The 16122-nt window shown below is 48.9% G+C and overlaps 1 protein-coding gene across 3 annotated transcripts in view; it reads right to left on the bottom strand.

The window, feature by feature from the left end:
- Nucleotides 1-291: 291 nt before the first annotated feature.
- The window catches only part of SLCO2A1 (solute carrier organic anion transporter family member 2A1), an 88143-nt gene continuing 72312 nt past the window's right edge, over nucleotides 292-16122 (bottom strand). For all 3 annotated transcript variants that reach the window (XM_043522531.1, XM_027819346.3, XM_043522530.1), the window contains 4 exons: nucleotides 12093-12262; nucleotides 4241-4305; nucleotides 2291-2411; nucleotides 292-1264 (listed from right to left, as the gene is read on the bottom strand). In XM_043522531.1, coding sequence (XP_043378466.1) covers nucleotides 1144-1264; nucleotides 2291-2411; nucleotides 4241-4305; nucleotides 12093-12262 — 477 coding nt within the window. In that variant the 3' untranslated portion in view covers nucleotides 292-1143. The remainder of the gene's footprint in view (nucleotides 1265-2290; nucleotides 2412-4240; nucleotides 4306-12092; nucleotides 12263-16122) is intronic.

The raw sequence follows: 16122 nt of genomic DNA, 5'->3' as shown, positions 1-16122 counted from the left end.
TGCTTCCACCCCTCCATGCCCAGCAGGACCGTGCTGCGCATGCTCGGATCTCAATGAGAACTCTCCTGACGAGCTTCCTTTGGGTTAATTCTGTCCCTTCTTACACAGAACTGTCTGCCCAGGTGGGCCTGATCCTGTGAGGTGCTGGGGCCCTCCCCGCCTACTGACTTCAGTGAAAGGTGCTGCTCATGCTCAGCACCTTCCATGATCTGAGACCGTCAGCACAACAAGCAGAGCCCTGGGGAGCAGAAAGGAGATCTCCCAGAGGGCATTCAATACAGCACCCGAGAGTAGTAAACGTGGGTTTTATTTAAAAACGTGACATTGCAAAATAAACTACTTGCACTAACTTCATACAGTTCATCTACCTGTGTCCACGCTGGCCTGTGTGTGAGGGGGAAGGGAATAGATCTCTGAGCAGAGACTATAAATTTCTTTGATGCTAATGCCATGACTGGTCCCCCTCCCTCCTCTGGTCCCCCTGCCAGGCCAGGCATAGCATCCATGGCATGGGATAGAATACACTGGACTGAAGCAAGCTCTTTCACAGACACAGTGGGTGGACAGGAATTTCTGGAGCAGTGGGACAGGGCTCTCACTCCTTGTCCCCCTCCCCCAGCCTATACACACGGCTTTAGCAGCTGTAACAGCTTTACCCCAAGTAGAATTTTTCCCACTTGCCATTCCTGCATGTTCAAAATCTTCCAAGAGGCTGGATGCTCTTGGGGCAGCCCAGGGGTTCCTCCTCACAGGCCAGACCCCTCTTCTATTTCTCCTTTAGAAAACAAAAATAAATCCCCTTTTCTTTGGGGATGAGTGATGCTCTGCTGGAGAACATCTTGCTCTCGGATCTCAAATAGGTTTCTTCATGGGTTCTCGCCCACAGGCTCTTCTTTTCCATGTGTCCTGGGAAATCCACACTGGAAAGCCCAGTTTGTTCTCCATTCCCCTCCTTGGAAGTGCAAAGATGTCTGGCCATGGTCTGCATAGCTGGGTTACAGAGCAATTTGCATAGTGGAGCTCAGAGCTCAGACGCTAATAAGGAGTTGTTTTCTTACAAAATAACATGAAAAGGCTAAGTACTGGTAGTAAATATGGATAGGCTAGGAAGGGTGCGCTCAGGGGTCCGTTTGCAGGTCAGGGCTAGACCAGGCCAGCTGCCTTATCTTGCACGTTGTATTCCTTGTTCTTCTTCACCCGCCAGTTGATGATGACTAGCAGCAGAATGCCAAGGAGTTTGTACCCCAGCTGGAGGCCTATGTATCTGTCAAGAGAAAGAAATAGAGAAAAAGAGAGGTATGAAACTACTAGGGACAAACTCCGATCCGATGGGGCCGGTCCCTGTGCTTAGTAAGATGGCCCTGCTGCTCCCTTAGAATGAGCCCCGAGCTCTGCTGGACCTTTGGAGTCTGCAAGCTGATTGAGGAGAGGCATTGCAGTGCCATAGCTAGGGCCCTGGCTTCCTGGCTTTGCCACTGAGTGCTGTGACCTCAGGCAACACCTGGCTCCCCTGTATGCCTCTCCCAACATTTGTGTGTTTAGCTTGGAAGCTCTTCAGTGCAGGGACTGTCTCCTGCATGGCCAGCACCTACCACAATTCTGCCCCAATCTCCACGGTGGGCTTTCAGCCTTCCTGGGACACCAATAACACCACTAACTGTTCAGCTCTGATAGTTAGTTGTGCTGCACGGAGGGCTCTGCGATGAGACCGGCGCTCTGTGAGTGAGAGAGGGGCCGTCCTAAATCGGAGCCCTCTCCTATCTACACTTTAACCTATCCTAAAAGAAAATCCCTGGGTTATATTTTAAATCTCTAAAATATAACCCAGGCAGGAGACAGGTTACTTGCCTCACACCTAGCAACCCAGTGAGCGAGGAACATTTCTAAACTGCTGAGGGATAGGGTCTTTGGCTTATCCCACTATTTACAGTAGCAGCAGTGTTCGGACCATGCTCATACATGTCCTTCCTTTCCCATAGTCTCCTCTCAATCCCCTCCCTTGCTCTGGTTTGTCTGCCCCCAAGACCCTGGACTATCTTGAGCATGCAGCCAGTTTCCTGATCACTCCCCGATGTCTTTCTCAGTCCTTGGAGCCAACTGAAAAGAGAAAAACTTCTCTCAGGAACCCCCTTCCCAATGCCACCTTCTGCCACTGCTTGACTGTCAAAATGGACTCCCCAGGGCCTGGGGCTCTGAGGACATTGCGAGTGTATGGCTCCCTCAGAACCACCGGCCTGACCCATTCCAAGCCAGGGATGGGCTTGTCCCCAGGAGAGCGGGCTCTGAGTACCTGCTACGAAGGAAGTCATTGTTGTAGTAGGCGCAGAATCCTCGCTTGCTGCATTGCTTATTCCAGTGGAGGCAGGAGGAGTCAATGATGACACCAAAGAGAGCTGGAGCAGGTAACCAGGCTGCCGTGGCCAGGGGGAGAAGGGGAAGAAAGAATGTGAGACCAGAGTCACACTCCTTGCCCCGCAATATAGACACAGCTGCCTGTTTAAATTCCCTCTCCCATTCGCATGGAGGGTGTTTCCAGCCAGCGCTCAAACCCGGCCTGGCATCCTGCTCCTCCTGGAGGCAGGCCTGATACTTTGTATCTGCTTTATTGCAGCTGGAGCACCCTTTCCATTATAAGCCAACCCAGCTGCTTGGGCACCATGCCAGCACTCTCCCATCATACCTATGCTTGTCTGGTCCCTGTAGCCGGAACTCAGTCAGTGGCTTGCTGTGGCTGTATGCAAGGCGTGCATTGCAAGCGCCAGGACCAGCTGCGCCCATGGAGCGATTCTGCCCCACCCCTGGATGCACAAACAAAATGGCGTCCTGTGCGCAGCGTGACCTGGTGCGCCCTGTGCATGCCAGGTCATGCTGCAGGGAGGATGCCATTTTGCATGCAAGTGTACAATTGCATGCCTGACTAAAAACATCCCAGCACCCCACTGGCCTCAGTTCCAGTCACTCTCTCTTCAGAGCTCAACTTGAAACCTTCCTCTTCACTTTAACCTGTCACTGAAATTGACCCCTCCATTTCTGCTTTTCCCCAGTCTTCCCTTAGTGGCTACCCACTTCGCACCACTAATGGGGCCTTGAAACGGGTGTCAGTTACACTTACGCTCCCCTTACAGCCGCTTGACGTTGGTGGGAGAGATCCCCAGCTGAAGTCAAGGGAGGTCTGATGATTTCCACCAGCTGAAGATCTGGCCCGCACAGCAGTGTAAACCGGGGTCAGTGTAAATGGGAATTGGGCTCTACATTCCTTTCCTGCCGGCGTGATAGCAGCTGCACCGTTTTCTGAGGGATGCTATATAAAAGCACAGTTCTCTCATGGGCCAGATCCTGGGCTAATGTAAATTGGCGGAACTCTGCTGAAGTCAATGGAGCCCTGCTGATTTACACCAGCCCAGAATCTGACCCAGAATGTTTGCTCCAAGTGTTGAGGGAACTTTAACGTCCGAAGTTGTCAGGACATCAGCGTTGTGGCTCATCCAGCCTTTCCTGGTCGCTAGGGCTGCCCCTCTGTACTTTACAATGTGAAGATTGGACAACTGTCAAAAATGCCAACTTTCCTGACATGAGAAATGATCTAAGTGTCGTCTGATGGAGGGTTTCAATGGAAGCAGACTGTGCACTGTCTGCTGGGACAGCTGAATGGGGGTCACAGAAACCATCAGTGGAGTGTCAATACTTTTCCACCACCCAGGAAGTTTACCTCTTAGGAATTAAAAAAAATGGTACTGCTTCATATGAACAAAGAAATAAATGAGACACAGACCGAAAGGTAAGTTAGGGCTTGTCTACACAGACAGTCAATTCCTGGGGTGTAAATCTACCTCACACTAGCCTGCCGCACACTAACTATCGAAGTGGACCCTGCTGCTATGTGTTAAATGTTCCCTAGTGTGCTCTAATCTACTCCTGTTTCAAGTGGGGTAGCTCAAAGTGCGCTAGGGAACTCTTAGTGCACAGCAGTGGTGTACACAGCAAACAACAGGCTAGCGGGGGCTAGACTTAGACCCTGGCTTGCTGCAAACTAAGAGTTCATGCAAACAAGCGCTTAGACAGTCAAAAGAAATCCAGTCCAAAAGGGAAGGGAAAGGGCTAATGTGAGGTTCTGATGAACCCTGCTGTCCTCTCTCCAGTCTCCAGCTCAGAGCTGCGCTATGACATTATATGATTTACATGCTTCTTTCCTCCCAGTTTGGTGGTTTGTACAGGGAGCTCGAGTCAGACAGACACTCACCTAACAGTCTCATCAGTAAGAACTGGACTCCAATAGCAAATGACTTTTCATCCTGGTTCACCAACCTGTAGGGGAGAAGTTAGAGAAGATCAGATCCAAAAGCTGGACTCATCATTTTTGATGTATTGCCCTGTGCAGATAATGAACAGGTTGGAATCTGCATTCCAGTGGCTTGGGGCTCACCACGTCTCATGGGATGTGCAAGGCTTAACGATACAGTCAAGCCAGATTTCTCTTGATGTGGAAGATGTGGGGCAAAGGGATGTTTAAGTAATTCCTGAGGAAATGGGCCAGATTCAGAGGGGACATTATTAGTGATTGGAGCTGGCTGGAAGATCGTAAGTATTTTCTGTGAAAAATTTCAAAAGAAAGGGGATATATTTCCCCCCAAAATATTTTGCAGAATTCTTCCAATGAAAAACTGAAAACAAAGGTCTGAGAGAGGATCTGATTGCTGTCTATAAATTCATTAGCAGGTAAACACCTGGGAGAGAGAAGAGCTATTTAAGCTAACAGACAATATTGGCACAAGAACAAATGGGTATGAAGTGGCCGTGAGTACATTTAGGCTGGAAATGAGAAAGTTTCTAACCATCACAGGACTGAGATTCTGGGATAGTCTTCCAATAGGAAGAGTGGGGGAAGCAACCTAACTAGCTTTAAGATGGAGCTTGATAAATATATTGAAACATTATATGACAGATTACACGTCTGTGACAGTAGGTGACTGGACTGTGGCCCAAGAGGTCTCTTCCAGTTACATGTTCTATGAAAACCCCAAACCTGTTGGATCTTGAAAACTGAAGTATTTCTGGTTTTCAAAAATCTCTCCCCAAACAAACATTTTCCAGTTTTTGAAATATTGGTTGTTTTTGAAAACTGAATTTTTTTCTGTTTCTGTTTTTTCATAAAATGTCATCAAAAACAAAAAATGTTTGCAAAACTTGGTTTAGAAACAAGGCGGTTTTCTTGTTAGAAACCCGTTTCTATGACAAAATGCTGCTCAGGTCGCTGGTGATGTAAGTCACTCCTTGGCAGTGGGTGGAAGGAACTGGTGTGCTCAAGGACAGAAAGGGGAAGTAGCAGGAAAGGCAGCCAGCAATGGGATGAAGGTAAAGATGGGGAGGAGCTCCACACCATCTTGGTGGATTTTACTGCTGCATCTACTTAGTGGAATGTAACTTACACCACCACTTACATCACATCGGAATTTGGCCCAATGGCTTGTGTGATACAGCATGGCCAGAAGGCAGCAGGAGAGTGATATAGGAGAGATATGTAAGTCCCAGGATGGGGAGAAGCCTTATTCCCTGTAGAGGGAAGAAAGGTTTCTATAGATTAATTAAAAGCACCTGAAGTCAATTAGAGAACCTGAAGTAAGTCACCTGATAAAACCCCCTGCTTCAATCAGCCAGGGGAAGGAGTTGGAGCAGAGTGGTTTGGAGTTGGAGCAGAGAGCAGTTTGGAGGAGTTGAAGTAGAGGAGAGTTTGGAGAAGTGCCGTGGCTGGCTAGAAGACCAAGACCCTAGGTAAAGAGACACCCGACTTGTGCAGAGAGAGAGGGCAGGAAGCCCCACAAGCTGAAGAGCAGGAGAGGGAAGTAGCCCAGGGGAAGGAAGCACTAGTTCAAGTGGTTTACCACTATCCCTAGGGCCCCTGGGCTGGGACCTGGAGTAGAGGGTGGGCCTGGGTCCCTCCCTCTCCACTACCCTTCTCTGGGTTACTAGTGGGATAGTAAATACCCTAGTTCAGGGGCAGGAAACTGTGCCCTGAACCCCCCACCTCAAGAAGAGGAAGTGCGGGACCCATCATAATCGTATTGGCAATTTGCCACACGTGGTGTGAGAAGTGGGATCTCCGTGCTAGGGACTTAAAGCAGGGTTAACCAAAACCATCCCGTCCTCAAGATGGATGACATGGTCAAGGCTCTAATACAAGCTGCTGCGGCCCAACAGGAGGCTACCCAAATCCAAGCAACCGCCCAACAGGAGGCGACTCGGGTGCAGGAGACTAATCCGCTGTTGATGAATCAGGCTGCCCAGGACTGAGCTGTGCTACAGGAGCTGGCAAACCAGATGAAGGCCCTTATGGAGCAGAACCACAATTGCGACGGAACCCGGACTCTACGGGCCAGCCGCTGCCTACAGAAAATGACACAGGAGGATGATGTAGAGGCGAACCTCCTGGCATTTGAGAGAACAGCCCTGTGGGAGGCCTGGCCCCGAGATCAGTGGTCTGGTATCCTCGTCCCGTTCCTGTGTGGAGAGGCCCAGAAGGTCTACTACGATATGGCTGCAGAGACTGCGGAGGATTACCCCCAGCTGAAGGCAGAGATTGTGGCCACATCTGGAGTAACCACGGCGTTGCGAGCCCAGAGGTTTCATGAATGGCAGTATACAGAGGAAAAGACACCCCGATTGCAATTGTTTGACCTGATCCACCTGACCCGGAAATAGCTGCGCCCTGAGGCATTCAGCTCTGAAAAAATGATGGAGCTCCTGGTACTGGACCAGTATATGAGGGGGCTACCACCAGGACTTCGGGCTTGGGATGGCCAGAATGACACCTCTACCTACGATGAGTTGGTCTCCCTCGTGGAAAGACAGCTGGGAGCCCAGGAACTGTTCCAGACCCCAGGGGGTGAGACACAGCAAACCAGAAAGACAGCCCCAAACCCAAGGCCCTGGATTCTCAAGAACTACAGAAGAACCATAACTGGGAGGAAAGACACTGAGGAATGGCCCAAGGCCAAGAAGGGACCTGGGGGGTTGGGAAGAGAGGGCTGGGGGGCCGACCAAATAGCCTCAGGCAGAGGGCGGCAACTGGGATAAGGGGTCGGTGTTATGAGTGTGGGGAATTGGGGCATATAGCAGCCCAGTGCCCCAACAGGGAAGAGCCTATGCAGTGCAATCTGGGGGATCCTGGGGAACAATGTGGCCTAATCGACCTGGCAGAGGTTGCAATGACCTCACATGGGTATACAAGGTCAGTAAAGATGAATGGTATTGCGACCATAGCATTAGTAGATTCCGGGAGTGCTGTCACACTGGTCTCGGGGAAGTTGGTGAGGCAGGACCAACTAACCCGGGCCAAAACCACAGGGGTATCGTGCGTTCATGGCACCGTAAATTTCTACCCCACAATCCCAGTATGGATTGAGATCCAGGGAAACACTACCAGGGTAACTGCAGGAGTGGTCCCTAGGCTCCCCTACCCGGTCTTAATTGGTAGGGACTTCCCCGGGTTTGAGAACTTACTCCCCCCAGTAGAGCAAGGGGAGGGTAGCAACCCCCGGGCTGAGACAGAGGCACCTACAGATAGTCTCACCCCAATTTTTGCCAAATTTGCCCCAGAGTTATTTTCATCTCCCGGGAAACCCTGAAAGTCTAGGTGGGAAAAGAGGGCAGATAAAAGGCTAGGGACCAGGATTCTAGCAGAGAACCAGAAAGCCTCCCTTGTTGGTAAGCAAACCCGTTCAGGAGGCCAGGAGACAATTCAGGCCAGTGAAGACTCAGAGGCGGTTCCTAGCCCAAGTAGGGGCCACCCAAGGAGCGGAGAAGAAATAAGTCCCCTGGAGTTAGGTCAAATCAGTACCGTACGTGACAGTTTCGGGCAGGACCAAGCCAATGACCTGCTATATGCAAATGTGAGGGAGGAGGTAGTGGAAGTAAATTGCGTACCCGTGGAAGGAAAGACCAAAGGCCCAAGGCCGTATTATGTGATCAAATGTCATCTGTTGTACCGAATAGTGCAAATTTGAGGAGAAGAAGTAGAGCAGCTCTTAGTCTCACGGAAACACACAAGGGCAGTACTAGAGTTAGCTCACAGTCATTTATTTGGGGGACATCTAGGAGTAGACAAGACACTTGATAGAGTCCTAAGAAGATTTTTTTGGCCAGGAATATGCGCGGAGGTCCAACATTATTGTACCTCCTGCCCGGAATGCCAGTTGCATAGCCCCCGACCTCACTTGCGGGCCCCATTAGTATCTTTGCCTATTATTGAAGTCCCTTTTGAAAGGATAGCCATGGACCTAGTGGGCCCGCTGGAAAGATCAGCATGGGGCCACTGAAACATATTAGTCATCCTTGACTACGCCACACAGTATCCAGAAGCCATTCCTTTAAGAAACCCCACATCCAAGGCAATAGCAAAAGAACTACTTCAGGTTTTTGCCAGAGTGGGCATCCCTAAGGAGATCCTGACTGACCAAGGAATCCCTTTCATGTTGATATTAATGAAGGACTTAGGTACCCTGCTCCACATCCATGCCATACGGACCTCAGTCTACCATCCACAAACAGATGGACTGGTAGAGCGGTTTAACCGCACCCTTACAGATATGATCTGGAAGGTGGTAGCACGGGATGGAAAAGACTGGGATACCCTTCTACCATACCTAATGTTTGCAATACGGGAAGTCCCCAGGTGTCCACCGGTTTCTTTCCCTTTGAGCTACTATACGGACACCACCCACGCGGAATATTAGATATCGCCAAGGAGGACTTGGAAGAACAACCAACCCTGGAAAGAATGTCACTGAGCATGTGACACAGATGAGAGAGCGAATAGCTCAAGTAACCCCTATAGTAACCCCTATAGTATGAGAACATTTGGAAAAAGCACAAGAGACGCAGCAGACATATGATAACCGCCGGGCGAAAGTACGGAAATTTCAGCTGGGAGAACGGGTGATGGTGCTAGTGCCGACAGCAGAAAACAAACTCCTGGCCAGCTGGCATGGGCCATATGAGATAGTGGAAGCCATTGGGGAAGTGTACTATAAGGTCAGACAACCAGACCGCCGAAGACCAGAGCAGATCTACCACGTAAACTTACTGAAGCCCTGGCGTGACCGAGAGACATGCCTGGTCATTCGGAGAGCTCCACCTCAGACGGACGACCCACAGGAGCAGGTGAGGATAATCCCCCGAGTTAGCCCCAGAACAACGAACAGAGGTCATTGATATGATCCAACGGAACCAAGATGTGTTCTGTACACAGCCGGGCCATACGACACTGGTCCAACATCATATGGTCACCAGGCCCGGAATAAGGGTGACGATAAGACCGTACTGGATACCGGAAACTAAAAGAGAGGAAATTAGGACAGAAGTGAAGAAGATGTTGGAACTTGGGGTTATTGAAGAATCCCACAGCCAGTGGTCCAGCCCTATCGTCCTAGTACCCAAGCCTGACGGCACCCTGAGATTTTGCAATGACTTCCGGAAGTTGAATGAAGTATCCCAATTCGATGCCTATCCGATACCACGTGTCGACGAGCTAGTTGATCAGTTAGGCAAGGCCCGATACCTAACCACTCTGGACCTGACCAAAGGATATTGGCAAATTCCCCTGGCCAAGAACGCCAAGGAGAAGACTGCTTTCTCTACGCCTGATGGCCTGTTCCAATACACTGTCCTCCCTTTCGGACTCCATGGGGCCCCTGCAACATTCCAACGACTTATGGATAAATTGCTGCGACCCCATGCCAGGTGTGCTGCTGCCTACTTAGATGATATGGTCATCCATAGCCCTGACTGGGAAACGCACCTAGGGAAAGTAGAAGTGGTATTAGTCGCCCTGCGGAAGGCCGCCCTCACTGCCAACCCTCTCAAGTGCGTGATAGGACTAGCTGAGGCGAGATACCTCAGGTATGTAGTAGGGAGAGGCTTGGTAAAACCCCAGTGGAACAAAGTGGAGGCAATACAAGATTGACCTCGGCCAGTCCGTAAAAAGCAGGTCAGAGCATTTCTTGGGTTAGTCGGGTACTGTTGGAGATTCATTCCTCATTTTGCCACAAGAGCAGGGCCATTGACGGACCTGATAAAGGCTCGGGGCCCTGAGATAGTAAAATGGTCTGATGCAGCAGAAGGAGCATTCGCAGGTTTAAGGACAGCCCTTTGCTGCCATCCAGTACTCATAGCCCCAGACTTCAAGAAAGAATTTGTCCTACAAACAGATGCCTCAGAAGTAGGGCTAGGAGCCGTCCTTTCGCAGATGGTAGGGGAGGAGGAACACCCAATCCTGTACCTCAGCTGGAAGCTCCTCCCCAGGGAACAAAAGTACGCCATTGTTGAAAAGGAATGTCTGGTGATAAAATGGGCCATGGAAACTCTCCGTTACTACCTACTGGGGCGGCGATTTACCCTGGTGACAAACCACGCCCCGCTTCAGTGGATGCACAGAAACAAGGAGAAGAATGCAAGAGTGACTAGATGGTTCCTATCTCTGCAACCCTTTCATTTCTGAGTACAGCACAGGGCCAGAAGCCAACGCGGCAACGCAGATGGCTTGTCACGAAAGCATTGCCTCTCGTCCCAAGTAGCCCAACAGCATGGTGTTGAGCAGGGGGGGAGGATATGTGATACAGCATGGCCAGAAGGCAGCAGGAGAGTGATATAGGAGAGATATGTAAGTCCCAGGATGAGGAGATGCCTTATTCCCTGTAGAGGGAAGAAAGGTTTCTATAGATTAATTAAAAGCACCTGAAGCCAATTAGAGCACCTGAAGCTAGTCACCTGATAAAAAACCCCCTGCTTCAATCAGCCAGGGGAAGGAGTTGGAGCAGAGAGCAGTTTGGAGGAGTTGAAGTAGAGGAGAGTTTGGAGAAGTGCCGTGTCTGGCTAGAAGACCAAGACCCTAGGTAAAGAGACACCCGGCTTGTGCAGAGAGAGAGGGTAGGAAGCCCCACAAGCTGAAGAGCCGGAGAGGGAAGTAGCCCAGGGGAAGGAAGCACTAGTTCATGTGATTTACCACTATCCCTAGGGTCACTGGGCTGGGACACGGAGTAGAGGGCGGGCCCGGGTCCCTCCCTCTCCACTACCCTTCTCTGGGTTACTAGTGGGACAGTAAATACCCTAGTTCAGGGGCAGGAAACTGCACCCTGAATCCCCCCCAAGAAGAGGAAGTGCAGAACCCATCATAATCGTACCGGCAATTTGCCACACTTGGTATATTCAGATAGCTAACAGGCAAGTTCCATTGGGGCCACGCAGCAATTTCACACCTTCCTTGAGCATATGAAGGACGCTATTCTTTTGGAAATCGGGGTCTCTGGCCAGGACTGGAGGAGATAGGTGAATTCTGATCTGGAGAAGAAAGTAGCTTTGGACTTAAAAGCATGCAGTGGGGAGATGGGGATGAAGGGCAGAGGAATGAGAAAGAGGCAAGGGCTGCTACATTCAGTTAGGAGGAAGTGGCTCTTGGGGAGCCCAGTGTCTTAAGGGGGTCCAAAAAGTTGGTGGATTTGGGTTGGGTTTAGTCTTAATTCACCTCTGACTGAGAGCCTAAGAAGATACAGGGCCAGATCCTCAGCTGCCATGTAGTCCATGTAGCTCCATTGATATCCCTTAGTTCTGATATTGACTCCCATGGAGCTCAGCCAATCAGCACCTGCTGAAGACCTGGCCCACACTTCTTGGCCTTTCTTTAAAAGACAACATACCAAACCCAGTCTCCTAGTTGCCTCTTGCCAGTGATAGACCTAGGCTGTGTGACCTATGCAGCCGCATAAAGTCTAACTCTTTTGGAGCCCCCACCACACATAGACACTCATCCCACTAGCCCATATAGGATCCCCAACTTCACATCCAGCAGACCATGTCAGAGAAAGAGTTCCCCAACTGCCCTCCCTGAGCTCCAATTCAAAAGCCCATGTAGGGGTGCCACAAACAGTCAAAGACCATTATACATGGGCAAGGAGGGTGTGTCACCCCAGGCAGTCAGGAAGGAGGCAGACAGTGCAGAGAGGCCAAACAGAAGACCTGGTCATAGGTGGGGAGGAAATTTGCCAGTTCTTTGCATGTGATACTTCATATGAGGTCCCATGAAACTGAACTTTGTCACTTACCGTAATACCATCATGTAGAGGGGATTGTGAGACAGGCATGCTATCAGGGCAGCAAACGAGATGAGGAATATGACAGGAAGGAGTAAATGGGAACAGCTGACCAGACAGGAACCTGTCTTTGCTGAGGACTGTCCATTCTTGGTGTGGATACAGGAGCAGTTCACGTAGATCTGTTTAGGGCATTAAAAAAAGACAGTAAAACATCTCCTGAGATCAGTATATCTGGAGCAGACTTTTCAGGACTCTAACTATCCCAGTTCTCTTCTCCCACCAGTTTTCCAGGGAGTAATGGCACTGGCCTCAGTGGCAGGAGTTCCTGTAGCAGGACTGAGAGCAGAATATGGCCAATATTAAAAAAATAATATTGTGAAGTCATCATTCAGTGCTTACTAGTGATGCTTGCTCAGTAGGAACCTTGCATAGCCCAGGAAGACCTAGATCACACACAGTTGCTAAAAGTCCTACTGAAAAACAAAACACCTAACAAACATATCGAAAATTTAGGCTACATAAAAAAGCCACAAGAGTACAACAATGCAGGCAGACCAGCAGCAGGGCAAGGGGCTACCCAGTTTATTGCATTCAGAGCAATATGTATGATTACCTGCCTTGTGGGCAGATGGCATATGTGTGCATGCGGTACAGGAAACTCCTGGCTTTCAGAGACAGAGTACGGGCTCTGAAGGCCACAGTGGCTAAGCTGGAGGAGCATAGGAAGACAGAGGTTCAGGGAGGAGACTTTTAGGGACAGCATAGAATGGTCCCATCTCCTGTCTGACAGTCCCTGTGTGTCAAGGAGGATGAAAGTCATGGGGCAGGAGATCATCAAGCTGGAGTGGAGGGACATGATCCCATAGTTGAGACTCACCTTCTGGATGATGTCATGGTATCTTCTTGCACTGAGGATATCCCTCCAGGGCAGGAAACCCAGTTATTAGGACGACACAGGCCATAATAGTAGAAGCAATTATTAGAGCCATAGATAGTTGGATTTGTGATGACCAGAAGAATGGCATGATGAACTGCCTACTGGATGTGAAAGTAATGGATCTCATAAGACATCTAGATAACCTTACAGGTAGTACTGGGGAGGGGCCAGTGGTCATGGTACATGTAAGTACTAATGACATTGGGTAAGGCAGGAGAGAGGACCTGGAGGCCAAATTTAGGCTGCTAGGTAAGAGATTAAAGTCCAAGGCCTCCATGGTAGCATTCTCTGAAATGCTTCTAGTTCTACATGCAGAGTTAGTAAAACAGGCAGAACTGCAAAGTCTAAATGCATGGATGAGACAATGGTGTAGGGAGGAGGGATTTAGGTTTATTAGGGGAAACTTTTGAGGAAGGAGGAGTGTCTACAGGAAGGATGAGCTCTACCTGAACCAAAGTGGAACTAGATTGCTGGCATGTAAAATTAAAAAGATTGTGGAGAATTTTTTAAGCTAAGGGCTGGGGCAAGCGGATAGATGCAGAGGAACACCCGGTTCAGGCGGAGACATCCTTCAGGGATGAATTTATTAAAGTGGGAACTCCATAGCCTTGTAAAGAGGATAGGAAAGAAGATGGCAAAGTACAGGTGGGAGCTAGTAAGGAACAGTCAAATGTAAAAGAATCCATTTCAATATAACCAACTGAATATTGATAAAACATACAAGTGCTTATATACAAATGCGAGAAGTCTACATACTAAGATGGGTAAACTAGAGTGACTGGCATTAAATGAGGATATTGCTATAACAGGAATCATGGAAATTTGGTGGAATGAGGAAAATCAATGGGACACAGTAATATTAGGGTATGAAATATACAGGAATGACAGAGTAGGTTACTCTGGTGGGGGAGTGGCACTATATGTTAAAACAGCATAAGCCAAATAAGGAGAAAATAAGAAATGACTCAAACAGAACCATAGTATCTCTATGGACAGAAATTTGATGCTTGAATAATAAGAGTCTATGTCCTCTATGTCCTCTGTGTTTTAAATCTTTTTATTACCCTGTAAAGTTACCTTCCATCCTGATTTTGCAGGTGTGATTCTTTTACGTTTTTCTTTATTATAAAGTTCTTCTTTTAAGAACCTGATTGATTTTAGTGTCCTAAAGATAAAGGTCTGGTCTGTACTCACATTGCTAAGGCAATTAGTTTATATATTATTCTCAAGCCTCCCCAGGAAAGGGGATGAAGGGACTTGGGGGGGAGGGGGATATTTTGAGGGATAGGGATTCCAAGTGACCCTCCCCTGAATTTTTTGTAAATCACTTGGTGGTGGCAGCAATACCGTCCAAGGACAAGGAAAAGAATTTGTGCCTTGGGAAAGTTTTTAACCTAAACTGGTAGAATTTAAGCTTGGGGGTCTTTCATGTGGGTCCCCACATCTGTACCCCAGAGTTCAGAGTGGGGGGGACCCTGACAGTCTAGCAGTAGGAATATACGACTAACCACCTGACAGGATGGTGACAGTGACTGTGAAACGCTCAGGGAGGTTAAAGAAGCTACAAAACCAGAAAATATCATAATAATGGGTAATTTCAACTATCCTCATAGTGACCGGGTAAATGGCACCTCAGGACATGAATCAGACATGAAATTTCTAGACACCATGAATGACTGCTTCTTGGAGCAGCTAATCGTGGAGCCCACAAAAGGAGAGGCAATTCCTGATTTAGTCCTAAGTGGAGCACAAGATCCGGTCCAAGATAGCTGAACCACTTGGTAATAGCGACCATAAGGTAAATACATTTAGCATCCCTGTAGGGGGGAAATACACCAAAACCCCCACCCCACTAACATTTAACTTTAAGAAGGGGAACTACACAAGAATAAGGATGATAGTTAGATGGAAAATAAAGAGAGCAGTCACGAGGGTAAAGTGCCTGTCACAGTTGGGTTGTGGGTGGCAGACCTAGCAGTCAGAACCCAGAGTCCACAGTCACAAGACAGGGGTCAAGAGCCAGCTGGGTCAGGACTTCAGGAGGTCAGAAGCCGGAGACAAACTGGAGAGCTGACCCACGAGTCAGGCTGATCAGGTACCATGTGCTCAGAGGCAGGTGACAAACTGTAGGTCAAGAACCATAAATCAGATGCCAACAGGCCAGGTGGGTCAGTAGACCAGGAGATCAAGCCGGGAACACAGGAGCGGGAAGCAGGAAGCACAAAGCACAGAGTCCAGCGCAGGGTGGAGCCCACTAGTTCAGATAACTTCCTGCTGCTGGCTTAAACGGGGCCAGCAGGCCAACCAGCCATGCTGGGATGTTGCCAATCGGACCTCAGGGGCAGAGCCTCATGTGTCTCAAGTGAGCTATTGCTAACATCCTCCAGGTGGAGGGTTCGGGCATGGCTGCTCCCAGGCAGACCTGTAGGTTGTAACTGTAGCAGCAGGCAAAGTACTTTAAAACATCATAATAGAGGCTCAGACTAAATGTATACCCCAAATGAAAAAAGATAGCAGGAGGACCAAAAGAATGCCACTCTGGCTAAACAGCAGAGCATTACAGGCTAAAAGGTGCCCTTTAAAATTTGGAAGTCAAATCCTAATGAGGAAAAGAGGAAGGAGCACACACTCTGGCAAATAAGATGTAAAGGTGTAACAAGGCAGGCCAAGAAAGAATTTGAGAAGCAACTTGCTAAAGACACAAAAACCAACAGTAACAAAAAAAAATGTAAGTAGATCAGAAGCAGGAAGCCTGCCAAACAATCAGTGGGGCCACTGAACGATCAAGGTGCTAAATGAGCGCTCAAGGAAGACAAGGTCATCACAGAGAAGCTAAATAAATTCTTTGAATCCGTCTTCACCGCACAGGCTGCGAAGGGGATTCCCACATCATAGCTACTCTTTTTGGACAATAGATCTCAAGTATTGTCCCAGACTGATGCGTCAATAGAAGAGGTTTTAGAACAGACTGACAAACTAAACAGTAATGAGCTTCCCCAGTTTACTAGAATTCTTTGAGGGAGTCAACATGCACATGGAGAAAGGTGATCCAGTTGATACAATGCACTTGGATTTTCAAAAAGCCTTTGACAATGTCCCTCA

Source organism: Chelonia mydas, chromosome 9 (genome assembly GCF_015237465.2).
Source record: "Chelonia mydas isolate rCheMyd1 chromosome 9, rCheMyd1.pri.v2, whole genome shotgun sequence".
NCBI lineage: Eukaryota > Metazoa > Chordata > Testudines > Cheloniidae > Chelonia > Chelonia mydas.
Note: the sequence above shows the minus strand (reverse complement) of the source record. Positions and strands in the feature narration are given on the sequence as shown.